Source organism: Nelumbo lutea, chromosome 8, assembly GCF_056320005.1.
Source record: "Nelumbo lutea isolate HS-2025 chromosome 8, American lotus-T2T, whole genome shotgun sequence".
Classification (NCBI taxonomy): domain Eukaryota; kingdom Viridiplantae; phylum Streptophyta; class Magnoliopsida; order Proteales; family Nelumbonaceae; genus Nelumbo; species Nelumbo lutea.
Genome location: NC_142691.1, coordinates 32,656,492 through 32,670,342, shown reverse-complemented (window position 1 = coordinate 32,670,342; position 13,851 = coordinate 32,656,492). Strand labels below are relative to the sequence as shown.

The 13,851-nt window shown below is 33.9% G+C and overlaps 1 protein-coding gene across 3 annotated transcripts in view; it reads left to right on the top strand.

Annotated features, from left to right (window-relative positions):
• PTAC9 (plastid transcriptionally active 9) overlaps nt 1-11,395 on the top strand; it is a 43,954-nt gene extending 32,559 nt beyond the window's left edge. For 2 of the 3 annotated variants that reach the window (XM_088959088.1, XM_088959089.1), the window contains exons 8-10: nt 10,660-10,724; nt 10,824-10,991; nt 11,160-11,395. In XM_088959088.1, coding sequence (XP_088815214.1) covers nt 10,660-10,724; nt 10,824-10,961 — 203 coding nt within the window. In that variant the 3' untranslated portion in view covers nt 10,962-10,991; nt 11,160-11,395. Of the gene's footprint in view, nt 1-10,659; nt 10,725-10,823 lie in introns of all 3 variants that reach the window. The other variant, XM_088959087.1, reaches the window with a different exon arrangement.
• Nucleotides 11,396-13,851: the final 2,456 nt, after the last annotated feature.

The window sequence follows — 13,851 nt, the reverse complement described above, 5'->3', positions numbered from 1 at the left end:
CACACGCCTGGTGTGCCTAGGTGTGTGCCTGGTGCACCTTGCGCTTCATCCCAGGCATGCACCTTTTGAAAATCTGTGCATTTTTTTCTGTTTTTTGTGCAGCTGTTTTTTGTGTTCAGCCCAGGTGTGCACCTGGTGCACCTTTTGAATATGTTTTATATGTTATATTTGATTCTATTTTTAATTTTTCATTTTAAATATGTTTTACATGTTATGTTTATGTATTTCAATTTGAGATGATAGGTTTTTTTAAAGCATTTATTTTGAAATTTAAGTTTATATTTTTAATTAATAATGTCTTTAATATTTTTAATATTTTTCATTTTTTATTTTTTTTGCATTTTTAAATTTGTTTGGCATTTTTTTGAACTTTTTAGATTGTTTTTTTTTTTTTTTTTTGCATTTTCGCACCTTGCTTCATAAAGGGGTGTGCCTCACCTTGTGGCTTGCGCCCTGGGTACAAAATGGTCCTTCACTTTCAAAACAATGTTTGGGCCCCTACCATATTTATGTATCACTATAAAGTGATTTTACTTGATGCGGAGTTGTGTGCTGCATTTGTTTGTCTATTAGTAGGCAATATCTGTTACTTGCTTCGCTTTGTCTGTGTCATGGACATAGTTGTCAAGGTGATGTACGCGGGCACCTAGGCAACACGGTACTATGGAATATTTTATATTCTTTATTTTTTAGATTATAATATTAAAATAGATATTATTAATCTAACTATTCCTTTTGTGGGTTTTAGAGTTGTGCTACAACAAATTCGATTTGTTTAATCTTAATCTGATCATGCGCCATTTCAACAATAGGCTTGGTGAATTATTGGATGTTCCCTTTGATTACGTTGATGATATTTTTGATAGATAACATGAATTCATTTCATTAATATAAACAAATATGTACAATGAGGATCTAAGAGGGGGTAGTAGGTTTACCCTAAAAGTACAAAAATTACAATTGAGTCCAGTGCAACTGCCCTCTATTTACCCCTTGCTTAGCTAAGAATCAGCCAACCTATTTGTATCCCTTGGAGCCCATTGAATTGATATTTTCGTTCCCCTTATTAACCAGTTGATATTCTTAATAGCCTCTTTGTAGATCCAAGCTGCCTTCTTTTCATTCTTTAGCCAACTCACTGCCACTTGAGAGTCCCCTTCAATAACCAACCTTTCCAAATTCAATTCTTTTGCTTTTTGAGCTCCATAATGTACAGTAAGCAATTTCGCTCTTGTGGGGTCTCTTAGGCCAACAGGACCCGAGAAAAGAGCTATTACACTCCAAGGGGCATGGGTTACCTAGGAATGGCATTATGGCAATGGGTAAGGTACCCGTGCAAATTGCCCTACCCATTCCCGAATCCGCCTATGAATCCCTAATTCCAAACCTGCCTAACTTTTCCTCTCAATTTCCCAAACTTGTCCCGTCCCAAACTCGTTAAACCCCTCCCGACCCCTCCCACCCATTAAACCCCTTGATCAAACGTTTTCTACTAAAAAAAGTTTCTTAATGCTTATAATGTGACTTGAACCCAGATCAATTAATGATAGCACCAAATCTCTTAGCACTACTTTAAGCCACTAAGCCATCTCGCCTTTTGCGTTATTTAATGAAATAAAATAGATTTTATTAACTTTTGTGTTCATCAAAACAATCAATACATATATATGATTAACAATTCCAACTAAAAATAAAAAAAATAATATTTAAAATTAGCATTTTATAACTAAATGAAATAAACAATCTATCAAATTTATGCATCCCGGGTATATAATATAATGGGTTCATATTTATGCATCCCGGGTATCGGGTATCGGATACCCTAAAGTCAAAACCCAAACCCGCCCCAAACCCTATAGGGTTTTAATCTAAAATCCCGAACCCATCCCAAACCCTATAGGGTTTTGATAAACGGGTCCTATTAGTGTTGGGACAGGTCGGATACTCAAAAATTTGCATGAAATTGCCATCCCTAGGGCTACCAAAGCTTCTCTCGTCAAAGTTTAGTGAAACTTTCCATAGGTGGTTCCCTAACTTTTAAGGTTCTATTCTTCTCCCACCTACACTTACCATGTCCTTCCATTCTATTTTCTTCCTAGTATAAATTGCTATGTCAAGAGATCTTTTAAGCTATAATACTACATCACCAACAATCAACCCCATTGCCTTCTTCATTTCTTTGATCTTCAAAGTTGACATTCTTCTTAGCTTGGTTTCTTCAAAGTTCAAACAAAAAAGATTTGTCTTGTACTTTCCTGTTGTTTCTCCATCTGGTTTCTGAGGAAAAGCTGCATTCATCCATCTTAAGTAGTTGGATTGATTACTATAAAAAAATTAGGAATATGCAATGAGGAGGTCCCATGGTGCTTGTTGTTTGCTGATCACAGTGTATTGATGAAACTAATAAAGATTACTTCCTAGGAGCTTGGGAGGTGGTAGCAAGAATGTTGAACATGCCATTAAGGAGACATGAAGGAGATTTGGGAGACAGCAAAAGAGGTTAAGGCCACCTTTAGATAGGTTGACAGAGGGCTACTTGTACTCTTAACTATAAGAGGGCTAGCTCTATTGTACTGTTTTAATTAATCCTTAGAATCATAAAAGTTGCAGTTAACTAAAAAAACTTACAAAGGATAATTCCCTATAGTCCTTCATTCGTCTATCAATTAGGCTCCATTTGTTTACAAATTTCTCACTTACTGGGGTAAGTGCATTTACCCATTCCTAGGTAACACTTACCTATGTTCTTCTGATTCCCAGGTAAGTAATATAATTACCTTTTCGCCCATAAAAAGCTAATGTTAAAAAGGGAAACTTGCCCCATCATGTTTTATAATCTTTTCCCCCAAGTGGGAAAGTTACTTGCCCACCTAGGAGATGGGTAAGTTTTACCCGGGTAAATAAATCTCTCTTTACCGTGGGGCCCAGTACTTAATGCAAAAAGAACATTGTAAAGTTGGTCAATGGGAAGAGATACCCATTGACCAACTTCCCCCCTCTTATTCACTGGTAAACAAACGAGGCCTTAATACAATGTTATCAGTAAACAACAAGCACCGTGTGGCCTCCTCACGATATGCCAAGTTAATTCATCCATGATTATTTATTAGTGTAATTTTGATGCCTCTCCCACAGGCATTCTAGCACTAATTGCACATCCTTAATTATGTCCACATACTTGTGTGGAAATCCTTTCTTTTTCAAAACTCACCATATTATTTCTCTAGGGACTCTATTAGATGTTTTCTCTAGATCAATGAACATCATAGAAAGATCTCTCTTCTTTTTCTTGAACTTTTCTATCAATCACTAGCATAAACACAAATTGGTTCTTTGGTATACTTGTTTCATGTTTCAACCTTTGCTTAATTATTCTCCCCTAAAGTTTGACAGTGTGGCTCATGAGTTTAGTCCCACAATACAACTTTGTATATTGCCTTTGTTTTAAATATAGGCACAATAATGCTCTTTCACTATTTCATCAAACATCTTTTTTTTTTCATTATCTTACTTTACAATGCTCTTATCCACACTAATATAATAATGCTATCACATCCAATGTTATTTTTAGTACTATTGTTACTAACCTCTCCTCCATTAGCACCCGTTACATGTTCTTTATTTAATATTTGTCAAAATAGTTTTTCTATCTTTCCTTGGTTACATTATTTTTTTATCAAGCTTTTTTGAATCTTCCTCTTTGATGCACTTAACATAATCTAAATCTCTATATTTTGTTTTTTTTTTCCATTTTTGCTCATTCATAAATTCCATGTTCTCCCTCCTTAGTTCCTAATTTATGAGAGTTCATCATATGTTTTAAATTTAGCTTCATTTACTTTTTTTTAACTCCCTTCTATGTGGTTTCATATTTTTTAAAATTTTCTAAATTGTTTGTCTTTTGAAAATCTTTATTATATGCTTGTTTTACTTTGATTTGAACCTCTTCATTCCACTACCAAGTTTCTTTTAGCACTTTGCCATTTCCCTTTCAATTCTCCTAAAACATCGTTTTCTACTTTCTTTACATGGTTGGCAATTTTAAGTCACATATCATTAGTCTCTTCATCTAAATTTCGTTTTTTTTTTTTGCTATCAACTTGTCTCTAAACCAGGCTAGTTTTGTTGCTTTTGGATTTGTCTACCTAATTCTTGGACATCAATTTGTTTTTTGTTTGTTTTTTTTTTAATTTCTTTTCCATTTCCTAATGTGCACATCTACCACCAATCTATGTTCTGTGGTTAAGTTTTCCCCTAGAATAACTTTGCGGTCCTTATAAACCATTTACTTGAGTTTGGGTGGGGCTAATCACAAGAGCCCATGCTAGTTTTATTCATGAAGGGTGACTCCCATGTGTGAATCCTTTTAGTGGAGACTGACGGGAGTGGTTTGAAAATTTTGTTTTGATTTTGTTTTATTTTCATTTTTTCTTCTTTGCCCTTTCTCTCCCGCCTCCACACTCTACCCCCCTTGTCCATAGCTACAGCCGATCATTGTCAACTTCCACAACCAGCAGATTTTCTCTCTCTCTCTCTCTCTCTGGTAGCCTTTATTCTAACAATTTTGTTCATCTTCTTCCATTACAAAATTCCACAACAAATCCCACTAGCCATCATTGCTGGCTTCCCTTCAACACAATCTCAAACCCTGTGATATCTAATTCTGAACCTTATCTAGGATCAACAACATTACCAAAAGAGTTTGGGTTCTTGTTTCCTCCTTTTAACATTTAAGAAAAAGCAAGAAAGATTAATGCCTTTAGGCTTGTTAGAAGTTATTAGCAGTTTTATTATGTAGTCCTTTTAGATTGGTGGCAGGGTATATTTCTTCCTTTTGAGATCTGTTCTGGGTTGATTACATGGTATCAGAGCACCAGTAATCACTTGGGTAGATATCAGACCTTTCTTTCTTCCTGCATAAAGGAGATACTTCTTCCGTGAAATAGGAATCATCTGTTGACTATTTTGGAGTGATCGCACAAAGAAAAGGAAACTGTTATGCCTCAATTTGAGTTGGCTTGTGGTGGTTGAATGGAGTTTTGGGTAGTCCTCTTGTTGGCAGTTTGAAGATGGACTGCTGATGTGTTTTCTAGGTTAGTTTTGTTGGGAATTAATTTCTCTCTTGGTGTGTTAATATACTCATATGGTTTGTGGTAGAGTAGGAATTGATGTAGCTATAAGGTCAGCTATAGTCTAAGCTTCTGTTGGTTTAAAGGAGTTTCTGGGTAGAATATATTGCTGTGAATGGCATCGAAAAAGATTTGTGATAGGGTATTGGTGTTTAGTGGGTTTGAGTGCAGGTAATAACATTTGAGGTGATCTGAAGTGTTAGTAGTCTGTATGTTTGCATTGTTTGGTTTCCATGGCTTAGATTATCTATGAAAACAAGTCTGGTGTGGGGATACAATCAGATCATATAATGGTACAGATGACCACAATCAAACTTGATGGTCTGAATTATGATCCTTGGGAAAAATCAGTAGAGGCAGTTCTCATCTCAAAGGAGTTGAAATATGTTAAAGATCCAGAGCTGAGATTGGGACTGGTGGTTATGATGACTGGGAGCAAGAGAATGCATTGATAATGACTTGGCTTTGGAATAGTATGGAGACTCATATTACCGTTTGTCTAGTGGTCCTAGATACAACTAAAGAAATCTTGGATCATGCAAAGTAGTCATATTTAGGCCAAGATAACTTTTCAGTTGTACCACGATTATTTCCATCTTCAATAGGGTGAGAAATGTGTGGAGGAATATTATTCAGCTCTCAAAAATTTAAGGAATAATTTAAATGTATATCAACCTCTTTCAAATAATCTGAAGATGCAGCAGGAGCAGAGAGAACATTTCGATTTGGCACGATTTTTGTTTGGTTAATGTTCGAAACTTGAGCCTGTTTGTGCTCAAATCTTGGTAGGAGTGAAATCCACATCCTATTTGCAGTAAACCGATCCACAAGTTTAGAATGTTCCCCATCTGAGAGATCCGCATTAGCACTTGCTGGAGGGACTGGAAGAGACATGTTGTAGATGAAGTGGAGTTAGAGGTGTTGGTCATGGTCCTAGAGGTCGTTGTGGAGGTGGTAGAGATGGAAGTACTACTAGAAGTAGAGGTATTGGTGGATGTGGTACAGTGTGATTGTGAGTGTGAAGGAAAATTCAAGAAATATAGGCAGTGAACCCCTATTTTTATTATAGGAAAAGAAGAAAAGAATAGGTGTAAGAAGAAGAAGACAATACAGTAGTTAGCAATGTCTATGTTGATTAAACCCTAACAAATAAGAAAATAATAAAAGAATTTAGTAAAATGAATATTTTAGTTTAATTATGTCTATTGTATAATTATAATCTCAGAAAATTAAGAGTATAAAATTATTTTATAACATGATATACAAAGTTGCTTGGCGATTAGGCGAGGTGAGCCTCCAAGGGCGCCTTGTCACCTAGGCATCGCCTTGGCAACTTTGGTTACCCGTAAGAAGTATGCGAAAATTTGCTTGTCTTCCTCTTCTTTTAGTAACATCCTTCACTCTCGCTAGGTCAGGTATAGCATGTCTAGCATCTTCTTCCAAGTCTTGGGTTATAGACTTTGGAGGGTGTATCGAATGAAGGCCCCCACCCTCAAAGAGCTAGTTTTATTAAATGGGATAAAGATACATACAATTATATAAATGTCCCTTATTACTGGGCAAAGTACAAAATAGTCTATATACAACCTATTGTAATCAATGTTTAAATGTCGATGTTGGTGGAAATATCAGTCACTCAATTATAGGAAACATGTCTGAAATGTCAGGAATATTGTATGGGAATATTTTAAAAATTATAAACATGATGGAAACATTGTAAAATATGCAAAAATATAGAATGATATTTTATGAAATGAGAAAAGAAGCACAGGCACACCATTGAATGTGTCGATACGGGCTGATTTGTGTCGATACTTTGAACCTTGGACATAATTGATCAATATAGTACCTGGGTCATGGTTTCATGTAAACAGGTTCCTTTAGATTGCCATGAAGATGCATTAGAAATATAGGTGGCTGGAGTTGTCTCCTTATTTTGCATAAATAGGGGTATTGTTGTAATTCTGTAATTCTTATACATAATAAAAGAGATTTGAGCTTCCACCATACGCATAGTAGAGGATATCAGAAACTTGTTTTGACTAATCGGTTTAAAGGAAAGAGGATACTATGCCTCAATTTTGTTTTCGTGGAGTGAGTTGAGTGGTGAATCTCTCTAATTGACAGTTCTAAAAAGGAAATTTTTGGAGGATATTTCAGGTAATTTTTTTTAATGATTTGTCGGTGCTGCTGTTTGCTCTAAACCTGGTGATGTAATCTGGGTTGATGCAAGGGTTCTTTAGTGCAGTTCTTGAGATCGGCAGTCAAGTTTTGTTTCTACCTTTGGGTCGGTAGGCTTGGATGAATTGATACATATACTTTATATTTGTGTTGTGCTGTAAATGGTAAAATCTTTGCAATATATCAATTAGAAGAGTCTTGTGCTGTGAAGAGGAAGCTGTAAATCGGTGAAGGTGTGTTGCTACTAGATCATTGGTGGTTAGTTATTGTGAAGCTGTGGTGTCTGTAGAAATTCCTAGTAGTCTCTGTACTGTGAAGTACTTATTTAATTTGCAGTGATGTTTTTTTGTAGTAACTTGTATGTGTGGTGGCAGTCCTGAATTTTGCCTCCATGGTGTTTGTTTAGTGGTCTTAGCCTAGTTAGCAAGCTGCAATACTTTGATTGGTTGGTTGGTTCTTGAGATAGGCAATCAAATTTATTGTGTTCTTTGAATCGGTAGTTCTTGAATTATGGTGATGGTGGTTCATAAAAAGCCCTTCGTTCTTCTCACACCTCACCAGTGGCTTTGTTGTTTGGGTCACCCTTCTCTCCAAGTCTTAAAGAAGTTGGCCTTTTCCTTAAAGTCAGTTTCAAGTTTAGAGTGCGAATCAAGTCAATTTAGCAAACATCGTAGTGTCTTTCGGTCCAAGAGAAGACGGGTGCCTCAAGTTTGTGGGTTTGAAAGAGATTAGTCGTGTTGGTGAATGTCTCTACCATTGATGATAGTAAGGTTGTGGGTTTAAAAGAGATCACGGTTTAAGAAGGTTATTTTTTATTTTATAAGAGACATGGAGTTTTACGTCCCTACTTTAGAAAAAAAAATGACTATGATTTTACATGTTAGAAATTAGGCTGGGCCTAGATAAATACCAAATATGTAAAGTGAAAAAAAATAATGACTTTACTATCCAAAAACTATACTATATAAAGTTAAGAATTTCCAAATATGATCACTTTGTTGCTGCATTGATACCTATTCCATGTCCTAGTTTTATGGAATGGTGAGTTGTACCATATTTCTCAAATTCATATTGGTTTGTTCATATATAGGCATCTTAGTTCTTTACCCAGAGTCTAGTGAAAACCTGATCTCTAGTTTTAACTGAAAACATTTAATTATCATGAGTTGAAGTTACCCATATCACTTATGGGTAGTTGCTCAAGCCGAGTTCGAGCTTCACAATACCAGCTCGAGTGGTTCACGTGTAATCGAGGTCATAATAAAATACTATTTTTTTAATATATTTGTACGTATATAAAATTGGACGGTCCATGTCAGCATGTCTCTCCTTTGAGAGAAGCTGTTTATCTATTTTCTCTAGTTTTTGCATTTTTTCTATTTTCTTTTGTTTTAAAAATATAAAAAAATAATCACTGCCTATTTTGATTGGATTAATAAAACTGCACACTATTAGAGAGAGGGGGGAGAGAGACCTCTGGGTTTTCCAAGGCCTCTTATTTTAATGCATGTTATTATTACATTTAAAATAGACATTTGAGAGAGGGTTAGTGATACAACATAATGAAGTAAAGAGAGACAATAAGAGAAAGTATTAATGAGTGGAAGAGAGAGAGAGAGAGCATTTATATTATTAAAGAGAGGGGGTGATGTAAGGACGTTTGGGTATTTTAGGCCCCCCCTTAAGGACTAAAGAACTTATGATACAAAACCCTAATATTAGTAAAATAATAAAATAATAGTACTATAATAAAATATTACCAAAATTATAATAGCAAACAAAGATATTAATTATTAAATATAATAATAATGTATAAATAAAATATTAATACAATATATTTTGGGGTAGGAAAAATAATTTTAGTTATAATAATATTACTACTAAGTAATAAATAAATAAATAAATAAAAATATTAATAATTAAATAATATTAAGTATAAATAAAATATTAATATAAAATATTCAGTATAAATACTAAGATATTAATTATTAAAGACTAATAAAATAATAATAAAAAGTATTAATAAAATAATAAAATATTAATTTAATTATAACATTTAATGATTAATAAAGTAAAATAAATAAAATAAAACACTAGTGGATAATATGAAAAAATAATTATTTATTGAGAAATTAGCAGTAATTTATTATTTTTATAATAATTATTAATATAATTAATCTATATTATTAAATTATTTTTATAATAAATTACTAAAAATATTAATATAATTATCAGTTTCCGTTGTTTCACTTTTCCTTGATAAATCCCGTGCATCGCACAAGTCCCCACTAGTATAAATAAACATAGATTTTTGACATTTAACTTATTTATAATATAAAAGAATACATTTATAATTGATTTTCACAATATATTTTTATTTATAGTATTTATAATATTAATTTATTATAAATTTTAATACTAATTTATTTATAATCAGGTTGAGTTGAGTCGAGCTCGAGTAGCTAGCAAGTATCAACTCGTGTTGAGTTGAGCCAAATACATGAAACTCGATCGAGCTCAAGTCGAGTTTCAAGCTTTGTGTTTTTGAGTTGATCTTGAGCTCAAGCAGGCTGATACTCGGCTCAACTTGACTTGATTACATCCCTAGGTATAAGATAAAGTGGCTAACTTTAGCCACTGAAGGGTTTGATATGTCAACTTCCATGTGGCTATAATGTTGGAGACATTGTTAGTAATTTCCATATGGCAAAAATCCAGCATGGGTAAAGCTCGTTCTTAATTTGTCCTAAAGAATAAAAGATCCGGTAAAACAATTCAATATTTAAAAGAAAATAAGTAAAACACATGTTCCTGTTTGGATTTCAATTTTAAAAATCGAGTATAAATAGTTTGGCCTTTTTTTTTCTAGGTTCTATGTTTTACCAATTTATGTTTATATGTAAACTTTAAGCTGTCTAAATTATATACATATAAAGATATATAAAAACTAAAACTCTCATATTTCTACCCTGAACTTTACCAGCTGAATATTTCAGAAATTCTCACATTATTCATTTTCTTGAATATTTCAAAAATTTTGCTGAATCAAGCCACAGAATTGATGGATTTTTCAAAAAACTGAATGAATTTTGGAATTATTTGTGAATATTTCAGTGAGTTCCTAACAAAGCTTCGAGATTATGGGGCCACTTTATATCTTCCTTGTCTACATGGATTCATAAAACTTACTCATCGTAAGCTGTGTTGTGATGAGAACTGTAAATAGAGGCTAAAACCAGAAACACGGTAAAATTGTATGCGTATCATGAGTCACGGTGTCCTGGTTATGGTAACTCTTTCTCCACTACACACTATTTTACTAACATTTTGGAACTTTGCACAACTGCAGAAGCGGAATCCTGGAAGAATTTGGTAGAGAACCCAGAAAATTGGTGGGACAACAGATTGGTCAAGGTAACATTGGTGTAATAACTGTTTTTTGCACCATCTTTCTCGTGCATTATTGTGCTACTATTTCTTTAATTTTTAATATGTGCACGATCATATTTGTAGCTCAATAAGAATGCTCCCGACTTCAAACACAAGGAAACCGGTAAAGGCTTATGGCTTAATAGCTCACCAGTTTGGGTACTTCCCAAGTTGCCCCCTGTAAAAATTCCTGTCAGTAAGAAGGATACGCTACTGTCCTGAGCTTCAGAATTAAACAATTCTTTTTTCAAGGTATTCAGGTTTTATTTATTTATTTTCTCTCTTTGGTTTTTTGATGTACTGGCAATGTACTTTATTTCTGTAACTTTGGGGTGACGAAATTCTAGAAAGGTTCTAAATTGTTTAGAGAAAATTGCCATACGGCATTACGGCTTATACAACAATTCTGCCTCATCTTAGGCTATCCTACCGGGCAAAGGAAGCCAGCTTTCGTAGAATTCCAATTGGAAGTTTGGAAATATCGCACTAGATCTCAGGATGGGTTGGCTTGGATCAGAATATCGGATGTCTTTTTATTCATTATTTTTTTTTTAATATACAGTGGGTAGACTTGCAGTTCTGGAAGACCTCTGTGTCCTAAAGACTAACTCTTACATTTCTTATTAGATATCAAGTATTCAAGTTAAAGTTAAAAATGGGTATGCTTAGTCGTAATTGATATTAGCTCCAGTGTTTCAAATGAATAAATCCCCGTTTTTTATATTTTCTTGTTTGTCTTCTTTTTATTCAATTTGAGACTAGAAGAGATTCTGAGCTGGGATTAAACGCAGCGTTTACGACGACTAATTGTAACGACGTCAATTATTGCTTTTAAAAGTTTGATTTATTGAATTCATGCTCTATAGGATTTTGCAACCTAATAACGTGCTTGCAAATTAAAAAATCTCGGGCATCCTCTCGACTTAGGTCAAGCTTTAAAATAGCCACGCAATACATTCAATGTTCAAAATGTGTATTGCAAAGTGTGCTAATGCAAGAAATTTGTAAACTTTGGATATACATGGATATATACATATTGAAACATTAATAGAACTTTCACTTTAGTTGATGACACCTAGAGTTGAGAAATAAACTCCTTAAGGCTTTCATGCTTAGTATGTCACATTTTAGCTCAAATAAAGCCTACTGGAAGCGAATTCACCTAAAACTTAACAATTGGTCTTTGGTCTTGGTAATGCCAAGGTTAGTCACGATCAAATCTTAAATAAATAAAACACATAGAAAGCATGATATGTTCTTTTTCTTTCTAATATTGTCATGGTAGCAAATCTTCTTACTTTATTGGCTTAAAGAGTGTTTAATTCATCATTTGAGTCAACTACTGCTTTGTGCTTCAAATTAGCATTTGCTTCTTCAAGACTCCTAAGTTCAACTAAGGATTTGTTACAACTATACACTTGTTTCTCCACATTGTTAGTCCTCGACATATTGGGTCAGCTGCCTTATGGGCCTTAACTAACTAAAAGAAATTTGCACAGGTTCTACCTAAACTTGATCGTGCTTCTGCGCCTAAAGACTCGATGCGAATGTATTAGCCATATAAGCGAAATATATGCTCTTTCGTCTTTTATGAAAAACCCTATAGAGTCGATAAATGCTCCTTTGTCTCTTTTAGACAACCCTATGGAGGCAATTAAAACATTTTAAAAACTATTAGATCGATTGGATGTCTCTTGCCCTAAGGAGATGTTTCCTTCCACTTGTGCCTTAGGCAATGTCTCTTGAGTCTTGCTTATTAGGAGATGTCTCTTGGGCTAGCACTATTACCAGGGGATTCCTTTTGGACTACGGTGATTTCAAGAGATGTTTCATGGTTCCTAGAAGATGTCTATTTTCCTATATTGGTAGACTTAACTTTTCAACACTACTCTAGGGTAGGCCAACCTGATTTTGAGCCAAACCAATTGAACTTTTGGCATGATTAAAGAAAGAGGAAGTTCCATGACTAAGTTCCATATTTCGAGTTCACATATAACTTAGACTTGATTCTTGAAGCATAATATATGAACCACTTGGAGGCTTTTCTTCAAAGAATGTTCCAATCCAATGCTTGATGAAGTTTGTCTCTTAATGTCTCACTTTCTTTGGTTGATGTAGTGCATCTTGGTGTGTTTATTATCATCAAAACACATGGGTGTGTTCAATGGCATCAACCTCAACAAAGTCTAGCCCTCCAACTTCTTAGTAAATTTTATTTCAGCTTTTCTCACTGTTTTTTACTCAACCAAAATATTGCAGTTATAACCTATTGGCTCCAAACCACTCAAAATCTTCGAAACGTCAACATTCATTCAATCAATCAACCTTGTGGTTTAGCCCTATAAATTGCCATCCTCTTGAAGCCACATCCCATAATCCCTAAGGCTCAATTAGGAAAGAGAACGTGCAAAATAATATAAAATACACATATTTGCACTTGACATATTTATATTTGTACTCCTTCCAAACTGAGCTTAACACTCCATTTGGGAAGAGTGCAAATGTTGTCTGAATGTATATTTAGGGATGCAAACAAATCAGATCAGATTCGATCAAGGTATATCCGAATCCAATCTGATATTACATATTCAAGATCCGATGCAATCCAAAGATCCAACCAGATCACACAAAGGGTGGTTCGAATCCAAATCCATTAAGGATGTTGGATATCTGAATATGATCCGATATGATTTAAATTATGAAAATTTTAATAAATTATTAGAATAAAAAGGCATAAAAGTATTTCTTTCTATAAAAAATTTAGAAAAAATGTAATATAAACATATTAGTGTATACATGTTTTTTATAAGTAAATATGTTTATATATATGTATATATATATATATATATATTTATATATATATATATATATATATATATATATATATATATATAGGTCGGATCGGATCGGATAGGGGTGATCCGATTTTCAATCGGACCGAATTATCTGATATGAGAATTTGACAGAGGTTATCCGAATCCGAAAAAAATACATGATCCGATCCATTTGCATCCCTATGTATATTTGTACTTTGATTTAGTTTTCTAGTGCTTGCTAAGGGTACATTTATGTCTTAAAATAACAATAAATACAGATTTCAAGACATGTTTGC